The 15,460-nt window shown below is 49.9% G+C and overlaps 1 protein-coding gene across 1 annotated transcript; it reads left to right on the top strand.

Moving 5' to 3' along the window:
- Window positions 1-5,191: 5,191 nt before the first annotated feature.
- On the top strand, window positions 5,192-13,340 carry CALHM3 (calcium homeostasis modulator 3). The gene is made up of 3 exons (XM_032281133.1): window positions 5,192-5,721; window positions 9,662-9,917; window positions 12,473-13,340. The coding sequence occupies exons 1-3, from the start codon at window positions 5,435-5,437 to the stop codon at window positions 12,962-12,964; spliced, it is 1,035 nt and encodes a 344-aa protein (XP_032137024.1). The 5' UTR covers window positions 5,192-5,434; the 3' UTR covers window positions 12,965-13,340.
- Window positions 13,341-15,460: the final 2,120 nt, after the last annotated feature.

Below are 15,460 nucleotides of genomic sequence, written 5' to 3'. Positions count from 1 at the left end.
TTACTCTAACTATAGAGGTACGAAAGTAGCTATTTCCTTAAGCTTCACCAACATTCAGCAATCTTTCAGTTGCTAACGACTTGGCAATTTTTAAAGGCAACTAACTGGTGGTTTCATTTCTTATTTAATTATGAATTTTTGCAGCATGTGGCCGGACTTGGTAGCTCACGCCTATAATCCCAGCACTTTGGAAGGCTGAAGCAGGCGGATCACCTGAGGTCAGGAGTTTGAAACCAGCCTGACCGACAGGGAGAAACCCCATGGCTACTAAAAATACAAAATTAGCTGGGCGTGGTGACACATGCCTGTAATCCCAGCTATTCAGGAGGCTGAGGCAGGAGAATCACTTGAACCTGGAAGGTGGAGGTTGCGGTGAGCCGAGATTGTGCCATTGCACTCCATGCACTCCCGCCTGGGCAACAAGAGCGAAAAAGAATTTTTGCAGGATGTTTGGTCACTTGTCTCGCTCTCTCTCTCTTTTTTTTTTTTTTTTTTGAATAGTCTGTTCAAATCCTTTACCCATTTTTCTATAGGATTGTTCATCTTTTTTGTTGATTTATATGAGCCTTCTGCAAATTAAGGGAAGGAGGCCTTTGTGTGGCCTATGTATGACAAATTCCCTTCTTTCCGTTTGTTATTTTTATTTTGCTTATTGGTATTTTTGCCCATAGAAGCTTCTAATTTTTATGACTCCTACTTTGTCCATCATCTTCTCCTCCACGGCTACTAAATTCTGGGGTCTGTCCAAAAAGACCTTCATTAGCCTCTGATAATGAATAAATGCATATATGTTTTCCTGTAGAATTTGTATGACTTTAATTTTTATGTTGAATCTTTGAACCCTGTGGAGTTTATTTTGGCATGAAGTAAAGATTGCTCCCTAATGGCTCTCCAGTGGTTCCAGCGCCATCTGTTAGATGGCCTCATTTCATTTTCAGCCTCTCTCTGCCCTTAGGGCTATGTGGCTCTGTAGAGTCACCAGAGTGGGGCCCACAGAAGTGCCACAATGCTTTCCCCAGGTCTGCCAGGACCCCTCAAAGACCTGTGTCCTCAGGGAAGCAGAGAATCAGGCCACCGAGAGTCAGAAAGGGCACTGCACTCTGCTGGACACGCAGAACCATAGTCTCCCAGTCCTGAGAAGCGGAACGCACATTCCATGCCTTCCCTGTGGAGGAAAAAGAAGTGAAAGAACCGTCAGGGTAGAGCATGCTCACCATATACAAAGCAGGAAGACGGCCACATCCATATTTACGAAAACACACATGCATACACACACCAAATATGTACACATGCGCTACACACATGCGTACACAGGTATATAGACACATCTCTCACACATCACATACAACGAGTTTCTCCAGGAGGGGGCATCTAGTCCTAAAAAACCCTCTCGATAACAGGAATGCCAAGAATGGTAAAGCCGGTGTTTCTCAAATAATATCGAGACTCCTTTGCAAAGATAAAAAAAAAAAATCTGGAAGACTCCCAAGAATATACCCACAGAACTCCAATTTGAAAATAAAACAACACAAAGAAAGACACCAAAGATTTATTCTATAAAGATCTTCCAATTGCAAATTAACACATATTTACAACTGGTTTTAAAAAAAAGATTTAAATCATTATTAAAAAGAAAAATGTAGGCCACATGCGGTGGCTCACATCTGTATTCCCAGCACTTTGGGAGGCCGAGGCAGGCTGATCACCTGAGGTCAGGAGTTCGAGACCAGTCTGACCAACATCCAGAAACCCCGACTCTGCTAAAAATATAAAATTAGCCGGGTGTGGTGGTGCATGTCTGAAATCCCAGCTACTTGAGAGGCCGAGGCAGGAGAATCGCTTGAACCCGGGAGGCGAAGGTTGCGGTGAGCCAAGATCGCACCATTGCACTCCAGCCTGGGCTACAAGAGCAAAACTCTCTCTCAAAAAAAAAAAAAAAGAAAAATGTGAAAATTTTTAAAGTCTTTCTTTGTTAGCCAGGCTGGAGAGCAGTGATCTGGGCTCACCACAGCCTCCGCCTCCTGGGTTTGAGTAATTCTCGTGCCTCAGCCTCCCAAGAAGCTAATACAGTTTTTTGTATTTTTAGTAGATATGGGGTTTTGTCATGTTTTGGTCAGGCTGGTCTCAAACTTCTGAGCTCCAGCCTCTGCCTGCCTTGGCCTCCCAGAGTGCTGGGATTATGGATGTGAGCCACCATACCCAGCCAGATCTGCAGTTTAATATTGGTCCATACATGTGAATAAAAGAAGTCCCATTTATTACACCCTCTATTTCTTCCTCTCCTCGTTCAGCAGGGCCAAGCTCCAGGCAACAAAATGAGATTCTCCTTTTTGCCTTGTCCTTTATTTTTTTATGTTTTTCCAATACAAATATTTTGGCCGAGCGTGGCGGCTCATGTCTGTAATCCCAGCACTTTGGGAGTCTGAGACAGAAGAATCGCTTGAACCCAAGAGGTGAAGGTTGCAGTGAGCCAAGATCACCGTCATTGCACTCCAGCCTGAGCAACAGGAGTGAAACTCCATCTCAGAAAACAAACAAACAAAAAATATTTTATGATTTTTACTGGAAATTGTTAAAAATCATTATGATTATAATAATCATTTATTATGTCTACTATTATAAAAGTAGACCATTTGGAAAATAGAGATTTTTTTTTAAAACCATCCCCTCTCTTTGAGAGATAATATCCCTTTTGTGGTAGGCTTCTTTCTGGCCTGTTTCTTTGCTGAAGTATTTCCTGTAAATACCCGGCAAGGGTCAGCCCTACTGCAGTCACTCAGCAACCGTTTCCCTGCAGGGCTCCAGGGACCCAGGCTGACCTGGGAACTCTGTCTTACCTCTCAGAGGCAAGAGCTGTGAAAAGGTTGGCCTGGAGAGCCTTTGACCCAGTTTTCTCCCAGAAGCATTGTCTGTTCTTTTTTTTTTTTGAGACCAGTCTCACTCTGTCGCCCAGGCTAGAGTACAATGGGGTGATCATGGCTCACTGCAACCTCCGACTCCCAGGTTCAAGGAATTCTCCTGCCTCAGCCTCCCGAGTAGCTGGGACTACAGGTGCGCCACCACGCCCACCTAATTTTTGTATTTTTAGTAGAGGCTGGGTTTCACCATGTTGGCCAGGGTGGTCTCGATCTCTTGACCTCGTGATCTGCCCGCCTCGGCCTCCCAAAGTGCTAGGATTACAGGCATGAACCACTGTGCCAGGCCAGGATTGTCTACTCTTTTCTGGAAACTCCCAGGGTTAAAGTGGCTGGGGCCCCTCAGGGCACTCTATCCCTCCCTGAGACTAGAATGGGATTGAGGGGTGCTCATGACTCTCCCAGCCCAGTTTGCGTCCCACCTGGTCCACACCCGCCCTGCTGGTTCAGGGTCAAGAAGCCTGGCCTTGGGCCAGGACAGTCCCCTTTTCAGGTCAGCAGCCCAGTGGGTGACTAAAGCTGAAAGGCACAGACGGAGGATCCCAGCTTCCTCCCTAGCTCTGTTCCCACTAGGCTATGTGACCTCAGACAGCCCCTCTGGGACTGTACCCAACTGAAAATGTGGTGGTGATTGTCCTCCTGGCTTGAAGGGTTTCTCACCCATGTCCTGCCCTCTCCTCTGCTCAGAGTCAGACTCGCAGGGCCGCTGGTCGCTCTCCCCATCTTCTCCTGTCCCTCCTCATTCCCTGTGTGAGGGAATCTCTGAGACAGATTCCCTCACACAGGGAAATCTGTCTCAGAGGACCCAGAGTAACATATAAATATGTAAAATAAAAATAATAAGTGGCCAAGCTCAGTGGCTCATGCCTGTAATCCCAGCACTTTGGAAAGCCAAGGCAGGTGGATCACCTGAGGTCAGGAGTTGGAGGCCACCCTAATCAACATGGCGAAACCCCCGTCTCTACTAAAAATACAAAACTTAGCTGAATGTGGTGGTGGGCACCTGTAATCCCAGTTTCTTGGGAGACTGAGGCAGGAGAATCACTTGAACCCGGGAGGTGGATGCTGCAGTGAACCAAGATCATACCACTGCACTCTAACCTGCATGACAGAGCAAGACTCAGTCTCAAATAATAGTAATAATAATAAGACCCACGTTTCTTTCTGTCTTCATCAGAAGTACAGGCCACACTGGTGGTCGTGAAATTTGCAGGACTTATTTGGGATGATCTGACTTACAGGCTAAGTGACCTTTACAAAATTCATTTTGTGGCCGGGCATGGTGGCTCACATCTGTAATCCCAGCACTTTGGGAGATTGAGGCGGGCAGATCATGGGGACACGGGATGGAGACCAGCCTGGCCAACATGGTGAAACCCCATCTCTACTAAAAATACAAAAATTAGCTGGGCATGGTGGTGCATGCCTGTAGTCTCAGGTACTCAGGAGGCCGAGGCAGAAGAATCAATTGAATCCAGGAAGCAGAGGTTGTAGTGAGCCAAGATAGTGCCACTGCAGTCCAGTCTGGGCGACAGAGCAAGACTCAGTCTCAAAAAAAAAAAAAAATCATTTTGCAGGTTTTGGGGGTCCCTCAAATATCTGGGCTGTCATCCTTCAGAGAGGCTGGAACTGAGACACAAGAAGAGACCTGGTGACATCAGGAGACTTAAGAGAAGAGGCAGTGGTTTCACATGCATATCCCTCACGTGGGAGAAGCAGGGGAAACCCATGTGGGTGGGGCACTTGAGCAGCCTCTCCCATGGCACCCAGTGGTTAATGCACAGTGATTAGCACGTCTCCCAGGGAGGCCATCCCCTTCCACCACCCCTTTCATGGCAAATCCTGAAACATAGTTGAAGACTCTTCTCAAGGGTCTCCTCTTCCAAGAAGGCTTCAGGCAGGAATAGGTGCCCTTTCTGGCTCCTCCCGGCTGCCTGAAAGCCAACATGAAATCTCCCTGGGCTGACTGAGTCATCATATTTTCTTGTTGTTGCTGCCGTTGTTGTTTTATTATGCCTCCGAGACAAGTTCAAAGTCATGTTTTTGATCAAGACCAGAAAATATACTTTGGCTCCGTCAGCATCTTTGCCTCACCACACCCAGAATTTGCCCATCCCCCGAGGAAACTCCGGCAGCTGTCAGGCCTGAGCATACAGACCCTAAAGCAAAGAGAAATGGGCTAGGAGGAATGGAGTTACAGGGCGGAGCCCATTTGCCTAGAGGTGCTTTGGGCTGCTGGTCACAGAGGGTGACTCATTCCCTCAGAGATGGGGGGAGTGGCACCAGGGCAGGGGAGACTCTGTGGAGAGAGCCTGTCCTTGCCTTAAGTGCCCGGCTGGACTCCGGGAGCCTGGGCTGGGGCCTGAGCACTGCTTCCTCCTTGGCCCCTCAGGCCCTTGGAAGAAGAGAGAGAACCGCTTGCAGATCCCAGGCTCATCCCCAGCACAGCAGACACCAGGAAGGTGGCCAGAGCCTCACTGTGCCCGCCCGACAGCCACCCACCCACCCAGGCTGGAGCCATGGATAAATTCCGCATGCTCTTCCAGCACTTCCAGTCGAGCTCAGAGTCGGTGATGAATGGCATCTGCCTGCTGCTGGCTGCAGTCACCGTCAAGCTGTACTCCTCCTTCGACTTCAACTGTCCCTGCCTGGCGCGCTACAATGCACTCTACGGCCTGGGCCTGCTGCTCACACCCCCACTCGCCCTGTTTCTCTGTGGCCTCCTCGCCAACCGGCAATCTGTGGTGATGGTTGAGGAGTGGCGCCGGCCCTCGGGGCACCGGAGGAAGGACCCAGGCATCATCAGGTATGTTACCACACCACTCGGTGACCCAAGGGCTTTGCCAGGGGCTCCCCAGCCACCCCACAGGCACTGCCAAGTGCACCCCCAAACCCCAATCATTCCATGTGAACATGGTCAGGGGTTCTCCAGCCACCCCACAGGCACTGCCAGATGCACCCCCAAACCCCAGCCATCCCCATTATCAGGGGATTCTCCACTCACCCTGCAGGTGTGCCCCCTCCTTCCCCCAACTAGGAATTATCGGCTCACAGAGACCCACTTGCCAGTTTTCATTCTGGAAACTTATTTCTGTTCCTATCATTTGTCACCTTTCCATGGCCAGTGCTGTAAACATAGGCAGCACACAGGATTCCCAATTACCCAGGCCACTGAGGGGCTTCAGGAAAACTTCCTCTTTGCCCTCTGAAGTTCTGCTGAAAATCAACTGACAAAAGGCAAATTAATAAGAGAAAAGGGGCCGGACATGGTGGCTCACGCCTGTAATCCCAGCACTTTGGGAGGCCGAGGCGAGTGGATCACCTGAGGTCAGGAGTTCGAGACCAGCCTGATCAACATGGTGACACCCCATCTCTATCAAAAATACAAAAACTAGCCAGGCGTGGTGACACGTGCCTGTAATCCTAGCTACTCAGGAGGCTGAGGCAAGAGAATAGCTTAAACCCAGGAGGTAGAGGTTGCAGTAAGCCAAGATCGCATCACTGCACTCCAGCTTGGGCAACAGAGCAAGACTCCATCTCAATAAAACAAAAAAGAGAAAAGGCATACAAATTTATCTGATTACAGTTTTATGTGCCACAGGCAGAATAAGACCCAAAGATACAGGGGAAACGGTCCATTTTTATGCTTAGGTTCAACAAGGTCTGGATAGCCACACAGAAATAGAATTGAACAAAAACAGGGATGAACTAATGCTATAGACAGAGTGAGGAACTCAGCAAGGCCGTCTATGTTCTTCCTGGCCTCTCTATACAGCGTTCCTTTCTCCCACACATGGGGCAGGACCCTCTCTAGAAGGGAGTCTTATGACCTACAATGAAACTAGGTAGGTCAGATCATTTCTTTATGGCCAGTTTTTAGACAGAAAGGCAGGGGAAGTTGGAGTCATATTTTTAGGTTTCACGGAGGCAGCTTTGGAGAAAAGGGGTTTTGGTTTCTATGATCCATCTTGGAGAAGATGGATTCTAGTTTCTATGACTAGTCTTGGGGAGAATAAGGAGCCAGAGACTGGGTAGGGGGAAGGGGAAGGGGAGCAGGTAGAGGGACAGGAGAAGGTTAAAAAAAAAAAAAACTTTTGCTTCTTGATTTTGGGGTATTGTTTTCTGAGCCCCAACATCACATCAGTCACACTGGCCATGGATTATAATTCACCACATGCTTGAAGGGCCATCCCATGACATGCATAGCAGTTTTTTGCACGTAGTGAGAGGTAATGATTGGCATAAAGGCTGCACCCTGGAGCGGTGGCTCACACCTGTAATCCCAGCACTTTGGGAGGCTGAGGCAGGTAGATCGCCTGGTCAGGAGTTCAAGACCATCCCGGCCAACATGGCAAAACCCCATCTCTACTAAAATTACAAAAATTAGCCAGGCATAGTGGCATATGCCTGTAATCCCAGCTACTTGGGAAGCTCAGGCATGAGAATTGCTTGAACCCTAGAGGCAGAAATTGCAGTGAGCCGAGATCACGCCATTGCACTTCAGCCTGGGCAACAAGAGCAAAACTCCATCTCAAAAAAAAAGGCTTCATCCCTCTCTTGTAAGCTCCCTAGGGCGAGGACCTTACCTACTGCATTCTATGTCCCCAGAGCCTAGCACATGCATGGCGCTCTGTAGCAGAGTCAGTTGGAATTGAGCAATTCATCGGACACTCACGAAGGGCCAAGCTCAGTGCTAAGAGCTTTGAGTGCACGGCCTCTCTGAATTCTACCTGAGTCCTCAAGCTGCACCTTGGATCCATTTTTAAGGACAGGGAACTTCGGTCACAGAGAATTTACGTAACTCGACCAAGCTCCCACAGCCAGGAAGTGTCATTGCTCAGATTCAAACCCAGGCTGACTGAACAGGCCAAGATGAACAGCTGCCCTTCCTGTTTTAGAAAAAAATCTCTAAGTGCTCTATATCTGCAGGCAGTGACAGGAGGGCTTAGTGGGCTTCCGCTCACACACCACCTCCTCCTCTCCCCCATTCTCTGATATAGACAGTAGAGGTGTTCTCAAATACATCTAATGTAACTTCATAACGAGTGTCCAGGTACATCGTCTAACCACATTGCCATCCATAGAAAATGCTAAAGTCAAAGCCAGGCACAGCGACTCATGCCTGTAATCCCAGCACTTTGGGAGGCTGAGGTGAGTGGATCACCTAAGGTCAGGAGTTCAAGACCAGCCTAGCCAACATGGCAAAACCCCATCTCTACTAAGGAGTACAAAAAAGTAGCCAGGTGTGGTGGTGGGCACCTATAGTCCCAGCTTCTCAGGAGGCTGAGGAAAGAGAATCTATTGAACCCAGGAGGTGGCGGTTACAGTGAGCCAAGATAGTGCCACTGCACTCCAGCCTGGGTGACAGAGCAAGACTCCCTGGGGAAAAAAAAAAAAAGGAAGAGAAAAGAAAATGCTAAAGCCACCACTGCCTAGAACATATTTATAGCTCACACTGGTGGGTAGGTCATGCACACACCTGGTCATGCACACACCATTGGATTTTTGTTTGTTTTGTTTGTTTGTTTTTTGAGATAGAGTCTTGCTCTGTCAAGCAGACTTGAGTGCAGTGGTGTGATTTCAGCTCACTGCAACCTCCGCCTCCTGGGTTCAAGCAATTCTCCTGCCTCAGCCTCCTGAGTAGCTGGGATTGCAGGTGCCTGCCACCATGCCTGGGTAATTTTTGTATTTTTAGTAGAGCAAGTGTTTCATCATATTGGCCAAGATGATTTCGAACTCATGACCTCAGGTGATTACCTGCCTTGGCCTCCCAAAGTTCTGGGATTACAGGTGTGAGGCACGATGCCTGGCCACCATTAGAGGTTTTGTGTACAATCCAAGGCAGAAACAACATCTGCACCTGGTGCACCCTGAGCCTCTGTTCCGTGTTCTGGGGAACATCTCCCTGCAATTCAGCTGTGCAGGGTGGGTCACAGGCACTGGGTGTGTCCTTGGCTTTTCCTCTGGGGTCCAGCGGGCACAGCTCCACTGGGCTCCTGTCCTGTGGCCAGCACCCCATCAAGGTCACTACAGGCAGGGGCAGAGTTGGTCAAAAAATATGCCTGAGGCCAGTCGGAGGGTGGGCTCCTGGAATGCCTTGTGGGCAGAGGTGTTAGAGGTGCTGCCTTTGGAGGGTTACCGGCAGAGCTGCCTTAGCTTAGGCTCTCCTCCAAAAGCAGGCTCTGGAAAGAATGTGATAATGAGTGGGCAACTGGGGCTCAATCCCTCAGGGGTCCCCCTCAGAGCATGCGTAGAACACACCTCAGAATTGTCCCACTGAGGAGTTAAGAAACTGGGATATTTATCCACAAGGCCTTGTCTGTCTGGGGTTGAAGATTGATTTGGGAGGTAACTTTTGAATGCTTTCAGCCTACCCCTCTCTGGAGCAAAAAATCCTCCAAAGCCCTGCGGGCAGAACAATGCAGGTGCTTGAGGTAGGAGGTGAATAGAACAAGCCACCAAAGCCACAGATGCCTCAGGCATGGACAGGGCACCAGAGTGTCTGCTGCAAGGCCTAGGACAGGAGGAATACCAACTCCTCAGTGCAACAGCCCTGGGGATCCCAGGGCCCCCAGCCCTCCTTCCTCCCTGCCTTCGGTTGCTGAGAGCTCTACACTGGGAGCTGCAGCCTGATGTAACCCCACCTGGGACTTCCCAGCAGTCCATCCTTGCACTCCCCCTGTAGCCACCCCGCTGCAGCTGACTTCGGGCTGCCCCCTGTGACACCCTCCTTCCTCCGCTCCCAGGTACATGTGCTCCTCTGTGCTGCAGAGGGCGCTGGCCGCCCCCCTGGTCTGGATCCTGCTGGCCCTCCTTGATGGGAAGTGCTTTGTGTGTGCCTTCAGCAGCTCTGTGGACCCTGAGAAGTTTCTGGATTTTGCCAACATGACCCCCAGTCAGGTACAGCTCTTCCTGGCCAAGGTTCCCTGCAAGGAGGATGAGCTGGTCAGGGATAGCCCTGTTCGGAAGGCGGTGTCTCGTTACCTGCGGTGCCTGTCACAGGTAACTGGGGTGATCCTCCCCTCGCCCTTGCACCCTCACCAATCCCCTGCATTGGTTCTGGGGTGGGGTTGCGGGTGATGAAGAATGACAGATGATGGGTTCAGCCCATCCCCAGGAGGCACTGCACACCTTCTTCCCACCCGTGAGAAATAATACTAATCTCCACTTGTTGGGCATTTGTGTGCCAGGCAATGCAGTGAGCATTTTATATGTACTATTTCATTTAATTTGGGGAAAAAATTATCATCCCATTCTCCAGGTGAGGAAGCAGGCTCTGAGAATTTAGTTCATAAGGCCAAAGTCACACAGCTTATAAGAGGCAGAGCAGGGATCTGATGAAATTTCATTATTCCTCTTCACCACCTTCCAACAATGTAGGTCCTTTCCAGATGCCTGTCTTCCCAAAAGGCACCAACTCTATTATCCTGGGGGACACACCCCAGCTCTACTCCCAGCCCAGACTCCAGATTCCACCACCACTGCTCCCAGAGCCCCAGCACTGGGCTGTGTCCACCAAAAAGTATGCATGTGAACCCACTACACACGGAGCACCACCAGGGCTATAGATAATAAAGACATAGCCCCTGCCCCTTGGGGAGTCTGACAGGCTCATGGGCTGGCCAACAGTGCAGTGGAGGGAGGACCAGGGTGCAGGGGTAGTCCCTTGGCCACAGGACTACCCCTCTGAACCTGTTTCTCATGCAAAATACAGGGGAGCTTGGTCTCCCCCATCTTGATAATCCCTGCAGGCTTCAACACTCTAGGCTTTCCCTAATTCAGTGGAATGAGCATGGAATTTGCAGTGAGACCAGGGTTTGAATCCTGACTCAGCTGTAAGTTACCAATCATGTAAAGTTTAGCAAGTTGTTTGGTTTTACTTACCTTAAATTTGCTGATGGGGGTGAGTCCTGTGAGATGCCAAATGAGAGAGCTTTATAAATCATGGAAATCACTTCTGTAAATGATAAGGATTCAAATATGTCCCTGTGGTTTAGCGGCATGACTTCCCTGCTCCAGGTCCACATAAGTGCCCAGGTCTCAAACTAGGCCTTGAAGAGACTATGGCTTTGGAAGGTGGAGAGGAGGAAGAGGATTCTGCCGGGTGTGGGCTCCAGCTTTAGAGAACTGCTTCCAGTTTGTTCTCACTCCTGGCTTGGAACACTGTCCTCTGTTCATATTGTGTGTCACTGTCATTCATCCGTCAGTCTTGGCCCTCAAGGTCAACTTGGGTGTCCCTCCTCTGGACTCCTTCTCTATGACATGTACCCAGTCATCACCTATTTAATTATCTATTTCCTCCACTAAGGTATGAGCTCTGTGAGAGCAAAGACTGAGCCCCCAGTTCCTAGCACAGGGCCTCCCACAAAATATAGCACAGTGGATGCCTAGATGAGAAGACAGACAGATAAGCACCCACAAGGATGACAAGGGACTGGATAAAAAAGATGACAGGGACCTAACATGGTGGCTCATGCCTATAATTCCAGCACTTTAGGAGGCTGAGGTGGGTGAATCACATGAGGTCAGGAATTCAAGACCAGCCTGGCCAACATGGTAAAACCTCATCTTTACTGAAAATACAAAAATGTGTTGAGCATGGTGGCATGCACCTGTAGTCCCAGCTACTCAGGAGTCTGAGGCAGGAGAATCGCCTGAACCTAGGAGGCGGAGGTTACAGTGAGCCGAATCACACCATTGCACTCCAGCCTGGGCAACAGAGCCAGACTCCATCTCAAAAAATAAAATAAATAAATAAAACTATGAGAAGATGGATGATGAATGGTTGGATGAGGGGATGGATGCGAAGATAGATGAAGGGAAGGAAGGAGGAGCATATGGCAGCATGAATGGATGGGAGAAGAGAAGGATGGATGATGGACAGATGGAAGGATAGTTAGGAGGTTGAATGGATGGGAAGATGACAGATTTACAGTCAGACAAGAGGATGGATGATTGGATGGGTGGGGAGATGGTTGAACGGGTGAATGGATGAAAGGATGAGAGAATGAATGGAAGGGAGGATGGATGATTGGATGGGTGGGGAGATGGTTGAACGGGTGAATGGATGAAAGGATGAGAGAATGAATGGAAGGGAGGATAGATGGATGGATGGAGGATGGTTGGCAGGACGATGACTGAATAGGAAAGTGGATAGATTTGAGGAAAGATGGATGGGAAATGTAAATGGAGGGACTTTGGAATATCTTTGCCACACTATACAGGACAATTCCTCAGGTAGCAGATGCTCTAAGAGTTAATTCAATTTACAAGGTTACAGGGATACAAAAAAGGACATGTAATCTGATGATCACATTAATTTTCTTTGTGCCCATTATTTGCTCCCATTTCATCCAATACTCTGATTAATGAACTACGATGTTTGGAGTGATATGCTGCTGTCAAATTCTCTAAGGAGTATTTGAATCCATTGGCAAATGCAGAATATTATTATGTAGACATGGTCAAATATGCAACATTCATATACTCATTCATAAATAGATATTTTTAGGATTAGGCCCCACCCACACCTAACCTCGGGCCTCCCTACCCTGTAGGCCATTGGCTGGAGTGCGACTCTGTTGCTGATCATCTTGGCCTTCCTGGCCCGCTGCCTGAGGCCCTTCTTCGACCAGACAGTCTTCCTGCAGCGCAGATACTGGAGCAACTACGTCGACCTGGAGCAGAAGCTCTTCGACGAGACCTGCTGTGAGCATGCGCGGGACTTCGCGCACCGCTGCGTGCTGCACTTCTTCGCCAGCATGCAGAATGAGCTGCAGGCGCGGGGGCTGCGCCGCCACCCTGCAGGCGGGAGCCCTGAGCCCTGCACAGTGCCTGAGCCCCCAGAAGACCTGGACAGTGGCAGCGGGAAGGCCCATCTGCGCGCAATCTCCAGCCGGGAGCAGGTGGACCGCCTCCTGAGCACCTGGTACTCCAGCAAGCCGCCCCTGGACCTCGCTGGATCTCTCGGGCTCTGGGGGGGTGGCCTGAGCCACCGCGCCCCTGCCTTGGCACTGGGCACCAGGCTGTCCCAGCACACTGACGTGTAGGGTCCCGGCCAGGCTAGAAGCTGCAGTGTTCCCAGGTGAAATGCCGCGCTGGGGTCTTTCCAGGCCAGTGGGGACCCCACAGCAAAGCAGCCTAAGTCTTGTTGGCCTCCTTTTTAAAGTAGCCCAATCTCTGCCTGGTGTGGCGTCCAGGTGCTTCACAGACTTTAATGTGGACTCGGTTCACCGAGGTCCTTGTTAAGTACAGGTTCAGACTCAGTGCAGCCAGGACTGAGTCTGAGATTCCACAGTTTAAACAAGCTCCCGGGCGATATACTGATATGCTTTTGGTCAGTGGACCAATCTTTGAGTAGCAAGAATCTAAATACATCTGCCAGGGGTCTGGTCTCTAGATGTCAATTCTAAATAATAATAATGATGATAATAATAGCAGTATATGCTTATACTGTGCTTGCTATGGTGCCAGGCAGTGTTCTAATTTCTCTACCTATATTAACTCATTTAATCCTCATGATAATAAAATAGGTCTGATGATTAACCCCATTTTTTTAGAAGAGAAAAATGAGGTTAAGGTGCCCAGGATCACCCGACTAAGAACTGGAATTTAAGCCGGGCGCGGTGGCTCACGCCTGTAATCCCAGCACTTTGGGAGGCTGAGGCGGGTGGATCACGAGGTCAAGAGATCGAGACTATCCTGGTCAACATGGTGAAACCCCATCTCTACTGAAAATACAAAAAAATTAGCTGGGCATGGTGGTGCGTGCCTGTAATCCCAGCTACTCAGGAGGCTGAGGCAGGAGAATTGCCTGAACCCAGGAGGCGGAGGTTGCGGTGAACCGAGATCGCGCCATTGCACTCCAGCCTGGGTAGCAAGAGCGAAACTCCGTCTCAAAAAAAAAAAAAAAAAAAAAAAGAACTGGAATTTCATCCCAGGAGGGCTGGCTCTGGCTCTGAGCTCCTACCTCAGTCTGCGGCCTAAATAGTTAAATCGTTTCATTGTGTAATTGTCTTTGTTTTGTTTGTGATGAAGCTTTGATCTGTTACCCAGGCTGGAGTGCAGTGGCAACTTCCCCCTCCCATATTCAAGCGATTCTTCTGCCTCAGTCTCCCGAGTAGCTGGGATTACAGGCATGCACCACCACACCCAGCTAATTTTTGTATTTTTAATAGAGATGGGGTTTCACCATGTTGGCCAGGCTGGTCTCAAACTCCTGACCTCAGGTGATCCACCTGCCTCAGCCTCCCAAAGTGCTGGGATTACAGGCATAAGCCACTGGCCCAGCCTGTGTAATTGCCTTTAATTCTCTGCGGTTTCTAGCAGCTCTACCAAGGTTCTCATAGTAAGTTCTAGCAAGCTCTGCTAGTTGAGTTCCTCTTGAAACCACTAGTTAGTGCCTCTTGCTGGCTACTACAGATGACTCTTTTATAGTTTCCGGTTGAGGGACTTTTCTGTGTTGAATGTCAAGGGGGTAACTAACCCTCCCAGCTCCCGCCTTCCCAGGCCCCACCAATTCTAGCCAACTAAGGCCGAGCAGCCCCACCTGGGCACACCTCCTTCAAGATGCAGCTCCTCTCAGCAGCTCCACTCCCCTTCGGGGGCAGGGGCTCCTCCCTCACCTTCCACGCACCACTGGCCTGAGCCCTGAGCTCCACAATGCTCTTTCCTAAGACAACCCCCTCCCCTAGACATTTCCAGAGGTATCTACTGCTGCCCTTAGCAAGAGGTTGGCACCCTGGTGAGGATTTCCTCAGAGCAAAGTAGGGTTGTGGGGTCTAGCTCAGGGGTAAAAACCCCTGAAATGCCGGTGTTAGATCTGCTGGAAAAGCTGCCACTCCTATAATCCCTGCACTTTGGGAGGCCGAGGCAGGTGGATCACCTGAAGCCACAAGTTCGAGATCAGCCTGGCCAGTATGGTGAAACCCCATCTCTACTAAAAGTATAAAAATGAGCTGGGCGTAGTGTTGGGCACCGGTAATCCCAGCTACTCAGGAGGCTGAAGCAGGAGAATAGCTTGAACCTGGGAGGCAGAGGTTGCAGTGAGCCAAGATTGTGCCTCTGCACTCCAGCCTGGGCAACAAGAGTGAGACTCTGTCTCAAAACAAAACAAAACAAAAAAACTGCCACTCCATCTCTGGCAGCCTGAACAGGAAGGGTTTGGGGAAGATTTAGCCTTTGCTCTCCTCTGGGCCTCTGCCCCTCCCTGATGACTCATCTAGCCCCCACTTTCTACCCCCACCCCCAGACACCCTGCGGTCGCCTCCATCAGCACAGATGGTGGCTAAAGGAAGCAGACTCAGGTTCACCCCCATGCTTTTCTACTTCCTCAGCACCGCAGGAAATACAGCACCCCTCACCCCCTCCCCACCCCCCCCGCCGTGATGCTCCCAACCCTGGAGCCCTGCCCCTTCATCAGGCAACTTTTGTTCTCCTGGGCTCTAGCCAAGAGATCTTGTGAGACCAGAAAAATCCCTGCAGCTCAGCCTCCCCCCACCTACTGGCTGTGGTCAGGCCATGCAAATGTCTGAAATGGTGCTGGG

This window comes from Sapajus apella, unplaced genomic scaffold (genome assembly GCF_009761245.1).
Source record: "Sapajus apella isolate SASKATOON/1434 unplaced genomic scaffold, GSC_monkey_1.0 scaffold13, whole genome shotgun sequence".
Classification (NCBI taxonomy): domain Eukaryota; kingdom Metazoa; phylum Chordata; class Mammalia; order Primates; family Cebidae; genus Sapajus; species Sapajus apella.
The sequence above is the reverse complement of the archived record's forward strand: the minus strand, read 5'-3'. Positions and strand labels throughout refer to the sequence as shown.

Bases quoted from the DNA above. Each gene is read 5' to 3' on its own strand.
- CALHM3 (XM_032281133.1), top strand. From the start codon at position 5,435: ATGGATAAATTCCGCATGCTCTTCCAGCACTTCCAGTCGAGCTCAGAG. The intron at 5,722-9,661 runs GTATGTTACCAC...CTCCGCTCCCAG, and splicing joins AAGGACCCAGGCATCATCAG to GTACATGTGCTCCTCTGTGC. The intron at 9,918-12,472 runs GTAACTGGGGTG...CCTACCCTGTAG, and splicing joins ACCTGCGGTGCCTGTCACAG to GCCATTGGCTGGAGTGCGAC.